The sequence below is a fragment of the Seriola dumerili genome, unplaced genomic scaffold, assembly GCF_002260705.1.
Source record: "Seriola dumerili isolate Sdu_G_001 unplaced genomic scaffold, Sdu_1.0 BDQW01000017.1, whole genome shotgun sequence".
In the NCBI taxonomy this organism is placed as follows: Eukaryota; Metazoa; Chordata; class Actinopteri; order Carangiformes; family Carangidae; genus Seriola; species Seriola dumerili.
In genome coordinates, this window is record NW_019174272.1 from 6,336,194 (window position 1) to 6,349,691 (window position 13,498).

General features: G+C 41.0%; 1 protein-coding gene across 6 annotated transcripts in view; it reads left to right on the forward strand.

The window, feature by feature from the left end:
* Nucleotides 1-2,830: 2,830 nt before the first annotated feature.
* The window catches only part of pbx3 (PBX homeobox 3), a 57,763-nt gene continuing 47,095 nt past the window's right edge, over nt 2,831-13,498 (forward strand). For all 6 annotated transcript variants that reach the window (XM_022753713.1, XM_022753721.1, XM_022753729.1 and 3 more), the window contains exons 1-2: nt 2,831-3,569; nt 4,179-4,252. In XM_022753713.1, the coding sequence (XP_022609434.1) occupies nt 3,322-3,569; nt 4,179-4,252 (322 nt within the window). In that variant the 5' untranslated portion in view covers nt 2,831-3,321. The remainder of the gene's footprint in view (nt 3,570-4,178; nt 4,253-13,498) is intronic.

Below are 13,498 nucleotides of genomic sequence, written 5' to 3' on the forward strand. Positions count from 1 at the left end.
TCTTGTGATATTTAGATCTATAACTTCAGGTCAACATTACTTATGTCCTCAAGTTTTAAGGACAAACTGAACACTTGTATGAATGTCTGAAGATACTTATCAATAAATTCAAAATATATCAATTTATTTTCATGTAGTGTCATATAAAACTAAATGTACTAAAAGTAATGTAATGCATCATTTGTTCTCAGACCTCTGAAGTTTTGACTCATCCTCAGTTGCTGAAAAAAAAACAGACAGGGTGATGTCCCCTTCATTGTCGAGCAAGATAATGAAACATTGTGAGCAGTTATTTGAAGTAATGACTCACTGTATCGTGACTACAGTCGAACTTCTCGAAGTAGAAGTTGTTTCCTTTTCTGAGGATAAATCCGGTCACTCAGTTCTGACGCATGAAGATGATTCACAACCTAACACCAGGTAATTCCTGATCCGTCCAACATTTTTTTGACCAAAGAGAACATGTTATTTTTAGCACAATATTTTTGATGGACGTACTTAACTCAGTATTCGTCAGAGCTTGCAATAATGACTAATAACAAATGATGGAATTTAATAGAAATGGATGAAAATTGTATTTCATTATCAACCCTGTGTCTCACAAATCGTGTTTATGTCTGTTTGATCTTTACTGAGAAAAGTGAGTTACAGTCTGAAGCTTTGTGTAACACTGTAAAACCAAGAGCTTCCCTGTCAGAGATGTTGTTGGTGTTTATTTCATTTAATCCCAAACCAGGAGCTCAGACTTGAAGGTGATGCTCTACTTGGTGTCCTGCAAGTTTGTTTTCTTTTTACTTTTTCATTTTTTGAAGGGGATAAACACGGTGTTGCAAGACATTTTGCAGATGTTTTTGACCAATTTCACAATCTTATGAAATTGTTCAGCTCCCTTTGTGTTTTCAAACAGCAAATGAAACCAAATACCTAATGACGGTTTGTCTGTTTGTGCATAGTGTAAATAAATCTGTAAGGATGGATCACACAGTGCCTTTAAAAGTGAAAACGTCACGTCCTTGTGTGTTAAAACCTACCAGCACCAACAAAACCTCTTGGAACATGAGAAATGTTTTTTTTTTTTTTTTTTTTCTCTACCAGCCTCCTCAGAATAAACTGTGCTCTTTTGTCAACTTTGTCTGAATTCTGGTCCCTGTTTGTCTCATCAGTGCAGCAGTTCAACAGTGCATCAGTTTAAAAAGAGGCTAATGGAAACAAAAAAGCTCAAAGTGTCACACATCTCTTCAAATGAATTTTACGCTGTTTCCTCTCTCTGTTTTTTTCTTCTTAGCTTAATTAAATATAAAAGTTCAGTGAAACATTGGAAATATAAAAGATCTCTAAATAATGTGTCACTATAAACTACTTAGAAGCCAAACTTTAACATATTTATAGATTATCTGATGGGTTTTCGTAGAAATTACACCCATAATGGTTATTTTGGCTGCCAGAGAAGATAATATCTCATGTGAGCGAACAGAACTGTACATGACGTGGCAGATTTGTCCTTATTTATGTCGACTTTGCCACTTTATTCCATAGTCATCATCAAACCCAAATCAAAGAAACCCCTTCTGTCAAAAGTTCAGCATCATGACATGCTGTCTTTCTATAACACTCCAGTGTAGGAAAATCTAACCTGCCTTTAACTCTTCTCGCTTTAATCCTGCGTGAGTATCATGAAACGCCTACAAAATGAAAGCAAAACCCCATTTTTCCCTCCTTTTTCTTTACAAATCCACGATCTAGATGCTTATTGTGGAGGTGCACAGTGTATTTGCTGCCTCGCATCCAGCTCAACAACTTGTCTGCTGCCATAGCAACTGCGGAGGAGCACAGAGCAGCGCCGCCTGCTTGTGCAATGGATGTCACTCGTAGCAACGACCAATCAGAAGTTCCCATCCTTTTGTACCAGCAGTGTGAAGATGGAGGGATGGAGTGGGTGGGCTTTCGCCATCATGCATCTGCCAGTAATAGGACACTCGGATCGTCAGTCTCCGTCAGTCTAGCCCGGGATTGGTCGAGGAGCTTGACTTTCCAATAATATAAACATGTCTACTGCTTGCCTGGCTTGAACCAAGGCTTACAGGGGACTGTGCAGTTCTACATCAAACTGTATAAAAACTCTCATTATGTATTTGGCTGTGTGGTTGCAGGGCTAAATCTTTATCACTGCTAGAGAATATGCACATAGCTGCACGTGCACGCGTGAGGAAACGAGGATACCCTGCTGCCGCCGCTGCGAGAAAGAGAGAGGGGGACTCTGCCGTGCTTTCATCATTATAATCACCATCCTAAGTACTAGCTCTTAACATTTTGTTTTTCGGTGTTCAGGCGAGAAGTGACAAGAATATAGACCCCTCCTCTGCAGGGCGGAGCGTGCATTTTCATTTCGTATTTTGTATGTTTTTTTTTTCTACCCCTGTTCCCTGCTCTGACACGTCTGCACTGAGTGAGTGGCATTGGCACACTGTCAATCGCTCACTACCGCTGCCATCAAACAACATAAAACACACACAGGCAGAGGCTGGAGCTCATAAATTTCAGCAGGGCGAGATATTTTTTTGCGCATCGCCTGTACACAGCGTTGTATCCTAATTAATTTCTTCTCGCTGTTGCCTTTTTTTTTCTAAAGAGAAACCCCTAACTTTTTGTACATTTCATATTTTTTATAGTCACATTTGGACACCTTATGCAGCAGATTGTGTATATATTTTTTTAAATGCTGTCAGTTGTCGCGGGAGTCATTTCTGCACATTTATAGTTGGCAACACCTGCAAGCCTAAGATTTTTTTTTTCTCTCTCTTTTTTTTTTTTTTTTTTTTTTTTTTTTTTTGATTTGTTTACACGTTTCCACATTGGATATTTTTGTTGCCGGTGCTTCACGCGGAGGATTTGGACATTTTTTGGAGAGGAAATGCGATGGGAATCCCATATGAAGAGCGCTAATAAATGAGAGATCACCAAGGAGCGTTTCTGTCTCTACCACCCGTCAAATCCCAGAGAAAAGACAGATTGGCATGAGGATTCGTGCGGGATACGATGGACCGTCAATTTTGACAGAGAAGTTTTAAGAAGAAGATAAAAATAAAGATTTATGCATTTTTCTACAAACGCAGCCACGCGTTTTGGCACTTTGGACCGCGCGTAAAAAAGCGAGAGGACAGCGAGAACTTGGACACAAGATTTACGCTAAAACATCTCTGCTAGTCTTCATTTTAAAAAAAAAAAGAAGAAGAAAATCACCGTGTCTGCTCTGCATCGCTGAAGAAGCCCACGGCCGTACATCCCTCCAGTCTGCGGCACATGTTGTAGCCGATTTCGTATATGAGTTTTTCAATTTGTGTGGCTCAGTGCACAGACTCTTTAGCGGCTACAATGGACGATCAAGCCCGGATCATGCAGTCGATCGGCGGCGTTAGTCTGGCTGGCCACTCGGTACAAGGAGGCATGGCACTGCCGCCTCCACATGGACACGATGGGACAGACGGAGACGGAAGAAAACAAGACATTGGTGACATTCTCCATCAAATAATGACCATAACTGATCAGAGTCTGGACGAGGCGCAAGCAAAGTTGGTTGATTTATATGTTTTATTAACTTCGCCCCCCCAAAACGCTGAACGCATCATTGCTGAGTTGTGGCCCGCTTAACTTAACTCCCCCATGCATAACAATAGACTGGAGTGGCTTTAATGATAATCTTCCACTGAGGTGTATTTAGTGCCTCGCAGGGCTTTAACACATGAGAAAGTTGTCACTGAGGGAACAACAGCTTTTTATTTAAACTGCCTGTGTGAAACTGAGAGAGGTCGTGCTGTTCAGAAAGTTCATGTGCACACATGTCCTGTAGTAAATGTTCATACATCTGCACAACTATAGGCTAAAAGAAAATGAGTGCCTGTAGGCTCATTATAGAAATGAATTGCCATTGCATTGGCATTGTATTTATAATGGAGCATTATTATTAGTCTAATTTATTTAACAGATACTTTTATTTCCTTTTTCCCAACTTTGTGCAAATTCTCCACTGTTACAAATGATAACTTTGGAAAGACCTCTGTGTTGGACCATAGTGACAACTAAACTTTATATCTGAAAATATCCATTCACTTGTTAATGTTTAACATGTGATTGATCAGTGAACTTATTTCAATATTTTATCTTTTCTCATACTGAAACAGGAAACATGGACTGAACTGTCACAGAATGAAACCAGCACTCTTCAGCGTTCTCTGTGAAATCAAAGAAAAGACAGGTAAGACCTTTATGTAAAAATATCAACTCATAGAGAAATAGCACAGGAGCCTGAATGCGATAGCACATAGAGATTTCAACCTCCCAGGGATCCGATGGCAGCCTGCATCCAGGTTACAAGGGACCTCTGCCCAAATTAATCAATCACTTTTTTTTAAATATGTCATTGTGCCACACAGAAACAGTCCTGTTGTAGCAGCAGAGGTAGATTTTTTTTTTTTCCTTTTCCCACTGAAGATGCTCTTGTTTCATCTCCTCCAGCACTGGTTGCTTGGATTTAAACAGAAAGTTCAGCTCCAGCTTCCAGCCCCACTACACTGGCACTGAACAGGATGGGGGAAATCCCGCAGCATATGCTCTACATAGCTGAGATCACACAGAATTCATGCTTTATAACCTCCCAACAATTTCCACGCTTTCAACATATGAAGGCAACTATACACTCTCAGTCAGTAACTGTCCTGCACTTGCATGCAGACGCCTTCCCCACAAACGTGGGCTGTTGATGCTTGTAAAATGCAACTAACACAATCAGCTTGTAGGAAATTATTGAAAAAAAATTCATTTGGAAAAAAAGAAAAATTTTGTTGCATATTGTGCAGTTGCTCTGTAAAAGCATCAACTCTCAGGGTTGAAAACTTTCAGTGTGTGTGTGTGCACATTTACACACATATATGAGAGACAGTTCAAATTAAAGCTGTCGTTTTTGTGTCTTATAATTTTTCTTATAGCTTCAACTTTATACATTATATATGTATATTTTAAAAAGACACCTTTGTACAGACAGATTGCTGTTTTTACACTTTGCCCACAATGTTTATGGGGCGTATAATAAACTGCATCCCTTTAAATTCTTAAATGATTTTCGGTGATAACAGCTTTGTACTGACCTTGATGCTTCACATATTGAAACTGCTGTACATTTTCCAAATGATCTGTACATCTCTCAGACAAAGAGCAAATACAAATATGTAGAAAACAATGCTGTGGGTTGAGTGTAATTTAGCAAACCTGATGTCTTGTCAGATTTGTGACCTTTGTGCAGTTTATGAGGAAATTGGCTTCGGGGAGATCATAAAAGTTTATGAACTTCCCCAACACAGGTGGCGTCCACAGGGTCAGGCAGAGGGTCCACAGTGTGAGCCGAGGTGCTCTGCTGTGTTTGTGTGTGAGATCACACATCTCGCAAGATGCCAGCTTTTATTTTTGTGTGCGCTCATTGATTTAATGTGAAAGTGTCTTCCAGGACAGAATCGTTGCTGCATCTGTCGAACCTCAGTGAAAAAAGAAAAAAAAAAGATTGCTATTTATATTTTCAAACTAAAGTTATATTATCATCCTGTTACTCTAGTCACTTTAATCATCAGATGTTTTAGCAGTTTGCTTGTGGAAACTTGTCTCTGGTTTCGGTGTTTTGTACTGCCGCTTTAAGTAGCATGAAAAAGTAAATGAGAATGACAACAAAAAAAAAAAATGGATTAATATATGTTCATGTGTCAAAGAGTGTATGTGCTCGGGAATATGTGTGTGTGAGAAAGAGATGAGACAGAGAGGAGAGGGAGAACAAGCTTGTGTGTGTGTGTGTGTGTGTGTGAGAGTATGTGTGTGAGTGTGTGTGTGTGTGTGTGTGTGAGTGTGTGTGTGTGTGTGTGTGTGTGTGTGTGTGCATGGTTAACCTGTGGTTTAGAGTCACAGCCTCCCCCTCTTAGCCATTGACAGAGCTCAGCTGGTCTGGTGGCCTTGTTGACCGGCCTGTTTTTCCAGCACACACTGAGCCTTTCACTGGCTCCTGTAGCACCGTTCACAGGGCTCCCCTTGGTCCTTTCATGTGCGTTCAGATGGCACAGGGGCCGCTGTCTTTTAGCCATGGGATCCACCGTTGGCTGAAAATGACTTTTAATAATAAATTTGAAAGCCGTCCAAGAATCATCTGTGTAATTACTGCGCACATGTATCATGTTATCTCGACCTATTGTCTCGTGCGCAGATGAATGGTGGGTCTAAGGTTTAGCTTCAAAGCTTCGGACGTGTTTATTGTAAAAGTATTATGTTGCGAGACAAAGTCAAATCGGTGAGAACGATGTTAATCTTGATTTTTCTGGGTTTTAGCAGAGGTGAAGACGTGCTGTTTCTAGCACTGGAAAGCCATGTTGAGGACTTTTCAGGGTGTTTAGAAGTTTCTGGCAGTCTTCTAACTGTTATTATAGAGCTACAGCATATTTCTGCATTGCTAATGCCCTAGAAGTATTAATTCACTTTGATATGCTAATTAGAGAGCATTATGCAAGAAATGAGATTAAGTGGCAGCATGAAGTCATTTGCCTGTCACTAAATTGAGTGTTTTTAGCAGGAGGGGTTTTTTTTTTCCTCCCAGATTTTCTTGGTTTTGCATTTAGATAAGCTGCATGTGAGATTCGGTTGGCGAGTGGTGTTCTTTGTCCTTCAGTGTGTGATGTTTTTTTCTTTCTTTTGGTTGTATACATAAAGAAAAATGGCAATTAAAGTGTTTGATTCTCTCACGTTTTCTGACCGTTCCAGGACAAAGGCTGCGTTCATGCTGCACCTCTTTACCTGTAGGCTGCATGGGAAGACAATGAATGCATTGAGTGAAAATGGCCTGTGATTCAGATGAGTTTTGCAGTTACTCCTCTGTGCTGGGTTTGTTTTATCCTGCTGGCTACTCCCTTGTCTTGCTCTCATGCTTGGAAGAGAAGCTCACAGCAGCAGCAGCAGCGGGAGCGGCAAGAATAACAAAGGTGAAAGATTACCTCCATATGGTATTTCTGACCAGGAAAAGAGAGGTTCTGTAGCAGGACTCCTCTTTGATGTGAGGTTTAATCAATAGAAAGAGATTACAGAAAACTATTACAGGCTAAATCACGGAGTGCCACAGAGAGGCTTAGCCCTCTCCACAGCTCTCTCAGCTGCATGGCGCTTCTTTTGGCTGCGTATTGACTTGTTGTTTTCCTGACCTTTGACTCATCAGGTTCAGAAACGGGGGGTCTGGAGAGGCAGCGGAGAGAGAGAGAAAGAGAGAGAGAGAGAGAGAGCGGGAGAGAGAGAGCGTGTGGCAGATTCAGGCTGATAAATGCTCCGATCCAGTGTTTAAAGCAGTGGATTAGGGAGGGACTACTCTCACAGTCCGAGCCAATGTCGGCGTCGTGTTTCACATGTTTGATTTGGCTTCTGGAAACCGCTAAACATGCTCTCATGTCTGTTTATCGCTTCGCCTATGTTATATGTAATGTTCAGCTAGGAAGGACTGTGTTAACTAAAGACAGTTCAGGATGAGCCTGTAATTAACCACATGCGAGGCTGACTAAAAGCATTACCTGGAGTAAATAGAGTTAGGACTGAGGAGGTAAGCATTTCTGAAATCTACAGGGAACATTAATTTCAATGTTCCCTGACAAAGTTAATGAGCCTTCTCATTCCAACAGGGTTATTATTATTAATACAAAATTATTATTATTGTCATTATTATTATTATTATTATTATTATAATTATTACTATTAATATTATTAATATTATTATTATCATTATCATTATCATTATTATTATTACTATTATTATTATTATTATTATTATCATAAGGAAGAGAACAAAAATATATTTAATTTGACTTTATTTTTCTACCTTATGGGTTTTCTTTGTGCTGAAAAAGCTCCAGCAAAGGCATGACAGAGAACAGAAAGCTATTCAGCAGGAGAGACAATTGACTTTGGCTGCTTTTTGTCTCAGAGAGCCCCAGTGATGCGGCTGCAGTGACTAGATAGTGTTGTGCCGAATGGCTCGCGCACAGCTGGGTTCCTGACTGGCTCAATGGCAGGGCCACTAGTGCTTCCTCCTCTAAAGCACGAGGGGGACCGGGGAAAGATGTGGTTATTATCTAAGTAGCTCCCAAATACCCTCCATTTCCCCATCAGCAAAGATGAGAAGAAAGAGAGGCAGACAAAGAGGAAAAGGGAGAAAAAACAAAGAGTATACATGTCAGTTTCGTTTGGAAGGGTAAATGCTTTTGTGCCGTGGAGATGGATGCCTGTGCACCGGTGCTGCCTGGTATCCGCGCGCACGGCTCCTCAAACCTTTTTTTTTTTTTTTTTTTTTTTTGTACGATGATTCAGTGCTGTCCCTCCATCTGCACACACGGGCACCCATCTTGCACACGTCTCCCTCGCTCCCCCTCCAATCGCTCCAAGCGTTTTCTGCGGGCTCCTGCGCGATCAACAGCTCATAATTGTTTTTTGCACATACGTTATGCAAATGAGTCTTTATGGCAACTGGCATAACAATTAGCATTCTCCAACAATATTTTAGTAGGTTAATTGCGAAATTTCTGAATTGTACATCTGAGTTGTTAATTAGGCATGACAGAGGTGGTGAAATAGTTATCTTCAGGCGGTGGCAGCCAGCAGAGGCTGCTTTGGATGCAAAAAGGAAGGATTGATTGAAATTAGTTTACAGCAGTAGGAACGTGGCTGTTGCCTCTTTTGCTTTTTGCGGCATCTGTTTGTGGCTGAGTGTAGAGATAGAAACCCGAAGCTGACAGGGAGAAGCTAGTTCAAGTGATGACCTGAAACACTGAACAGAGATGTGAATGATACAACTTGTTGTCTTGTCAACATGTACTTTTTTTTTTTTGAACGCATCACTGCGGCTGTGCTCTTGTCAAAACTGTAAAAGACCTTTGACCTGCCAGACACAGTTAAACCAAACTTTCCTTTTTTCTTTTTTTAAAAGGACTTTTTACTGCTTGAAACAAAGTTAATGCCAAAACCAAAGACTTTTAATATTTCACACTTTCTGTTTTATGATGCAAAATTAAAAAAAAAGCTGACAACCTGTGTTTATGAAACACAAAGTAACAAAAAATAAAATAAAACTCACGCGTGTATCCTCCTTATTCTGTCAGCGTCCAGCTCTGTTTATTTACAGCAAAAAAAAAAAAAAAACACTCAGATTTTTTCTTTCAACATGAACTTTTCCTTAAGTCTCCTCATGACATGACGTTCATTAGTGTGTCACTCGATGGCTGAGGAGATGTAACTCCGTAGAGCCAGTTATTAGTGTAAAAAGGGTTACAGCGAACGACTGGTGCAAAGCAAGTCCTCTCTCAGTAATGACTCTGCTATTTATAGGTCCCTATTTCATTAGCTCTAGTGTTTCAGGGAAGAGTTTTCCTCATGGGACAATAGACACCATGATGTTCATTTACTCTGTACACATTACATGTGGACAACTAAATGACCTATCATTTGTGAGTGCAAGAACACTGAAGACAATCCTGCTTCTGTCCCTATTGTTGTTTTTGTCCAAGTAACTATTTCTTTATTTAAATTTTTGATAGAGAAACGGCTACTGAAATTTTTTCTTGGCAGATAAATGCCTGTATTTTAGAACATTTTGGTGTGTGTGTGTGTGTGTGTGTGTGTGTGTGTGTGTGTGTGTGTGTGTGTATTTGTGTGTGTGTATGTGTGTGTGTATGTGGAGGTGTTACTCCTACAGGTAAAACACAAGTGAGTAAATGTACACATTTTAAATCCCACTTGTAATATTTTGACACTTTAGCTTGTTGCCTGACAAAAACAGAGTGATACACTGCCGTCACCTTTCTTTTCTTTACACAAGATTGTTTTCCAAAAACAGGAAAAAGAAAAAAAAAAAGAAATCTGAGCTCTTTTCCTCATTTGCGAGCTTGAAAATGAAGCCCCTCTTCCCATTGTTCCATCTGCCATTGTTCCACATGTTTCATACATTAGAATGATATATTGAAGGCAGAAATGGGAAAAAGACTGCAATGCAATGAAATTTTAATCAGCGTCTTCTGCTGCTTTAATAAGGCAAATAATTCTTATTGGCTGCTGTGTTAAGATTTCTGATATTTAATTCATAACAAACCTTGCATTATTCTGCTTTAGCCCTGAGACAAGCTCCACTCTGCTGCCTGCCAAGAGGCAACTGTGGGGAAAAAAGAGAAGTAAAAGGAAGTGCAGACTGAGCATTTTTCTTATCAGTTGTGGCATAATACTATCACACTGATTTGATACTGCCTGTGAATTTAAATATATATTTTATATCTTTATGAATAAATGTGTTAGTGGAGTTAACGACAGACAAACTGGTCACCTGAAACTGATCCTGAAAATTTTTTTTTTTTTTTTTTTTTTTCCTCGGGGGGGGGGTTTCGTCAGTATGACCATTCGCCAAGCATACTATCTCTTTATTTTCTTAAGTCCTTGAAGTTCATTTTTGTGTCTGAAGTAATGGAAAGATGGCGAGGGGCCAGCAGCTAGGTGCTGGCTCATGTTACAGTGAAACGGCGGGCCCTGTTTTCGTCTCTCGGTGAAATGGCTTAATTGGTGTCAGAGCCCCAGGGATAAAGGCCTCTTGCTCTGAAACACAGCCACACAGGCCCTGTCTTCCCTCAAACCAGGAGGAACGGCCGGCGTCTGCTGGTGAATGAGGACTAAGCCGTGGCATAACAATACCAAATGATGTTTGGGATGACAGAAATTAATATGCGCTTGCTCCCAGAAAGCTATGATTAATGACGGCGAGCAGGGGAATGCTGTCCCTCCTTTAGCTCGTCTTTGATGGGGATTGAAAAGCAAAAAAAAAAAAAAAGCAAAAAAAAAAAAGGCTGGTTTCTCCTCTCTTTAGAAAGTGGAGGTCATCCAGAGTACATTACTGCTATTCTTCTCCTGCTTTTTCCTCAAGCAGGAGGCAGGAAAAGGACTGAGCGCTTGTAATGAATTTTGGAATGATTCACTAACGCTGTGAGCCAGTGTATTGTCCCATGGCATGTGGCTCAAAAGAGACACATACCTGTGTACCTCTGCAAAGACATTCACCCACTGCTCGTAATTTTACCTGTAATAATTAACAGTCTGAATCTCAGTCTGATAATTACAGATATATTTTTAATAACCTGTGCAGGATCATTTGAAGTGATAATTTGTACTATAAAGGAAGCACTTCTAATTTTAATAATGGAGCTAATATCTGATGTTCTGGCAGTGTCTGTTTTTTTTTTGTTGTTTTTTTTCATATGGAATTTTATACACACCCATTGATTCAGATGCAAACGTGTGAACAAAATGGTGGTGTGCTGTTGCCATGATAATGATCTGTATCTGTTGTGTCCTAGGAGGAGACACATGAATATTTAATTGTGTCTGCTAGAGAGATCCCCAGACCCTTCTGTTCATATCTTACTTTCCCTAATGTGTTTCCACCCTCCCAGGTACTTCCTCTCTAAGTAATGGAGAATTAAAGTGCACATTAAAATGATATAAATTGCAATGTAAGGGATTTCTAAGGACATTTGTCTCCGCACAACGCGGTTGAAAATTCAAATGGCAAGTTTTGACAACGGACATTCTGCTGACATGGTGTATTTGCCTCACGTTGGCTCCTCAAATAAGCATTTCCTCTGTCACCGGTGATTGATATGTATTAAGCGTGCGCTTTTTACATCACGGTGCTCTGGAAGATGATGTGGGTGCAAGGATATGAGTTTTAAACAGAGGATGAGTTCCCCTCATATTGATCTATTTGCGTTGCCGGAGTGGCAGGTGCTATACGAAGACCGTGTCAGCTTTGATTGTTTGTGTCAGTGATCCGAGCCGACACTGAGCTCTCGTACTGTTCGTCACTGCACTTGGCTCCTCTTGATGAATGGCAGCACACTGCACAGATCCTCAAAAAAACAAACAAAACAAACAAAAAAAAAACAACAAAAAAACAACTTGTGTCTATGCTGTCTCACAGACGCTGTGAATCAGCATTGGTTTTCTCAGATTATTTATCACTCGCGTGCGCAAGATTGTGGGACATCCCTGAAACGTCCCAAGGGTTTGTTTTCGGTTCTTTAATAAAATGATGTAAAAGCTTTCCCTGTGAATGTGAACATCAGTTGTCGAGGGACAGGAGGTGTGGTTCCTCTCCTTCTCTAAATATTCAAGATCAGTTCTTATCCTGTGTGTGTGTGTGTGTGTGCGTGCGTGCGTGCGTGCGTGCATGCGTGCGTGCGTGTGTGTGTGCTGGCAGGCCTGCTCGGGTGTGGCGTGAAGGTGAGGTGCGTGATGCTCTGTAAGTATGCAGAGCACGGTGGGCCTCTCGCGGGTGCTGAAGGAGAGCATGGAGTGGCAGAGTTAATTTATTTAATGACTGAGCGTCTTATATCTCCCCAGCCCTGATTAGAATCCATGCTTGATGAGGGAAGCGATAGAGGGGTGTGCACTGCCCCTAGGCCCTAGCACGTACGTTCATGGTTTTCTTTCTCCAGTGCCTATTTTCCCTACCCCCAGTCCGCTGGGTTTTGCAAAGAAAGAAAGAAAGAAAGAAAGAAAGAAAGGATAATTTCCACTTTTGTCTGTTGCAATATTATGTGATTATGTCTCTACGTGTGATCATTTTGTTGCACATTGACAGGGAATTCAGCTCTGAGGCTGATTAAATGTGTGTGTGTGCGTGTGTGTGTGTGCGTGTGTGTGTGTGTGTGTGTGTGTGTGTGTGTGTGTGTGCACGCGCTCCGTGATAAAGACGAAGCGCTGTGGAGCTCTATGAACGTGGGAAAGCCAAACAGAGTGTGTCACTTTGGCAGCACGGGCTGTCAGCATTGGGGAGCTGCAGTTGTAAAAACCATGACCTTCCTCTTTGCCAGCATGTCTCTTGCAGAGCCAAAGCGCTGCCCTGTAGATCTGGGGCTGGCTGTGGGAGGGAATACAAACACAGAGAAAGGACAGACAGTGGAAAAAAACGGTAAGAGCCATAATTGTGAAGAAGGAGGGGTGGTGGGTGGGGTGGGGTGGGGGGTTGAAGTAATGAAATACTTCTTGGAGCTATCATGACTGAGAAGGTGAGGGAGGGAAAGCAAGAGGACTGGCGAAGAGGGAAAAAATACTCCTAGGCTTCCAACATTTCCATGAGCCATCATCAGTAATGCCGCAGCAGCCTCACAAACCAGAAATTATTTCTTCAGGCGTCGCTGTCAAGTGTTATTCAAATAACACCAGCCTCACATTTGAATAACAGCCGACATTTTGAATTAATTAATCAGACAAGATAGTCTGGGCCTTTTCTCATTAGTCTACAGGTCAGGCTGGGGAAGATATATGCGCTGGTGATGATATACTTGTCTTTAATAGTGATTTATGGAGATTTTGGATTGTACTCGATTCGTCAAAGGGCCCAGTAGCAGAAAAATAGGACAGTGCATATTTCATTACCTAATCTTTGATATGT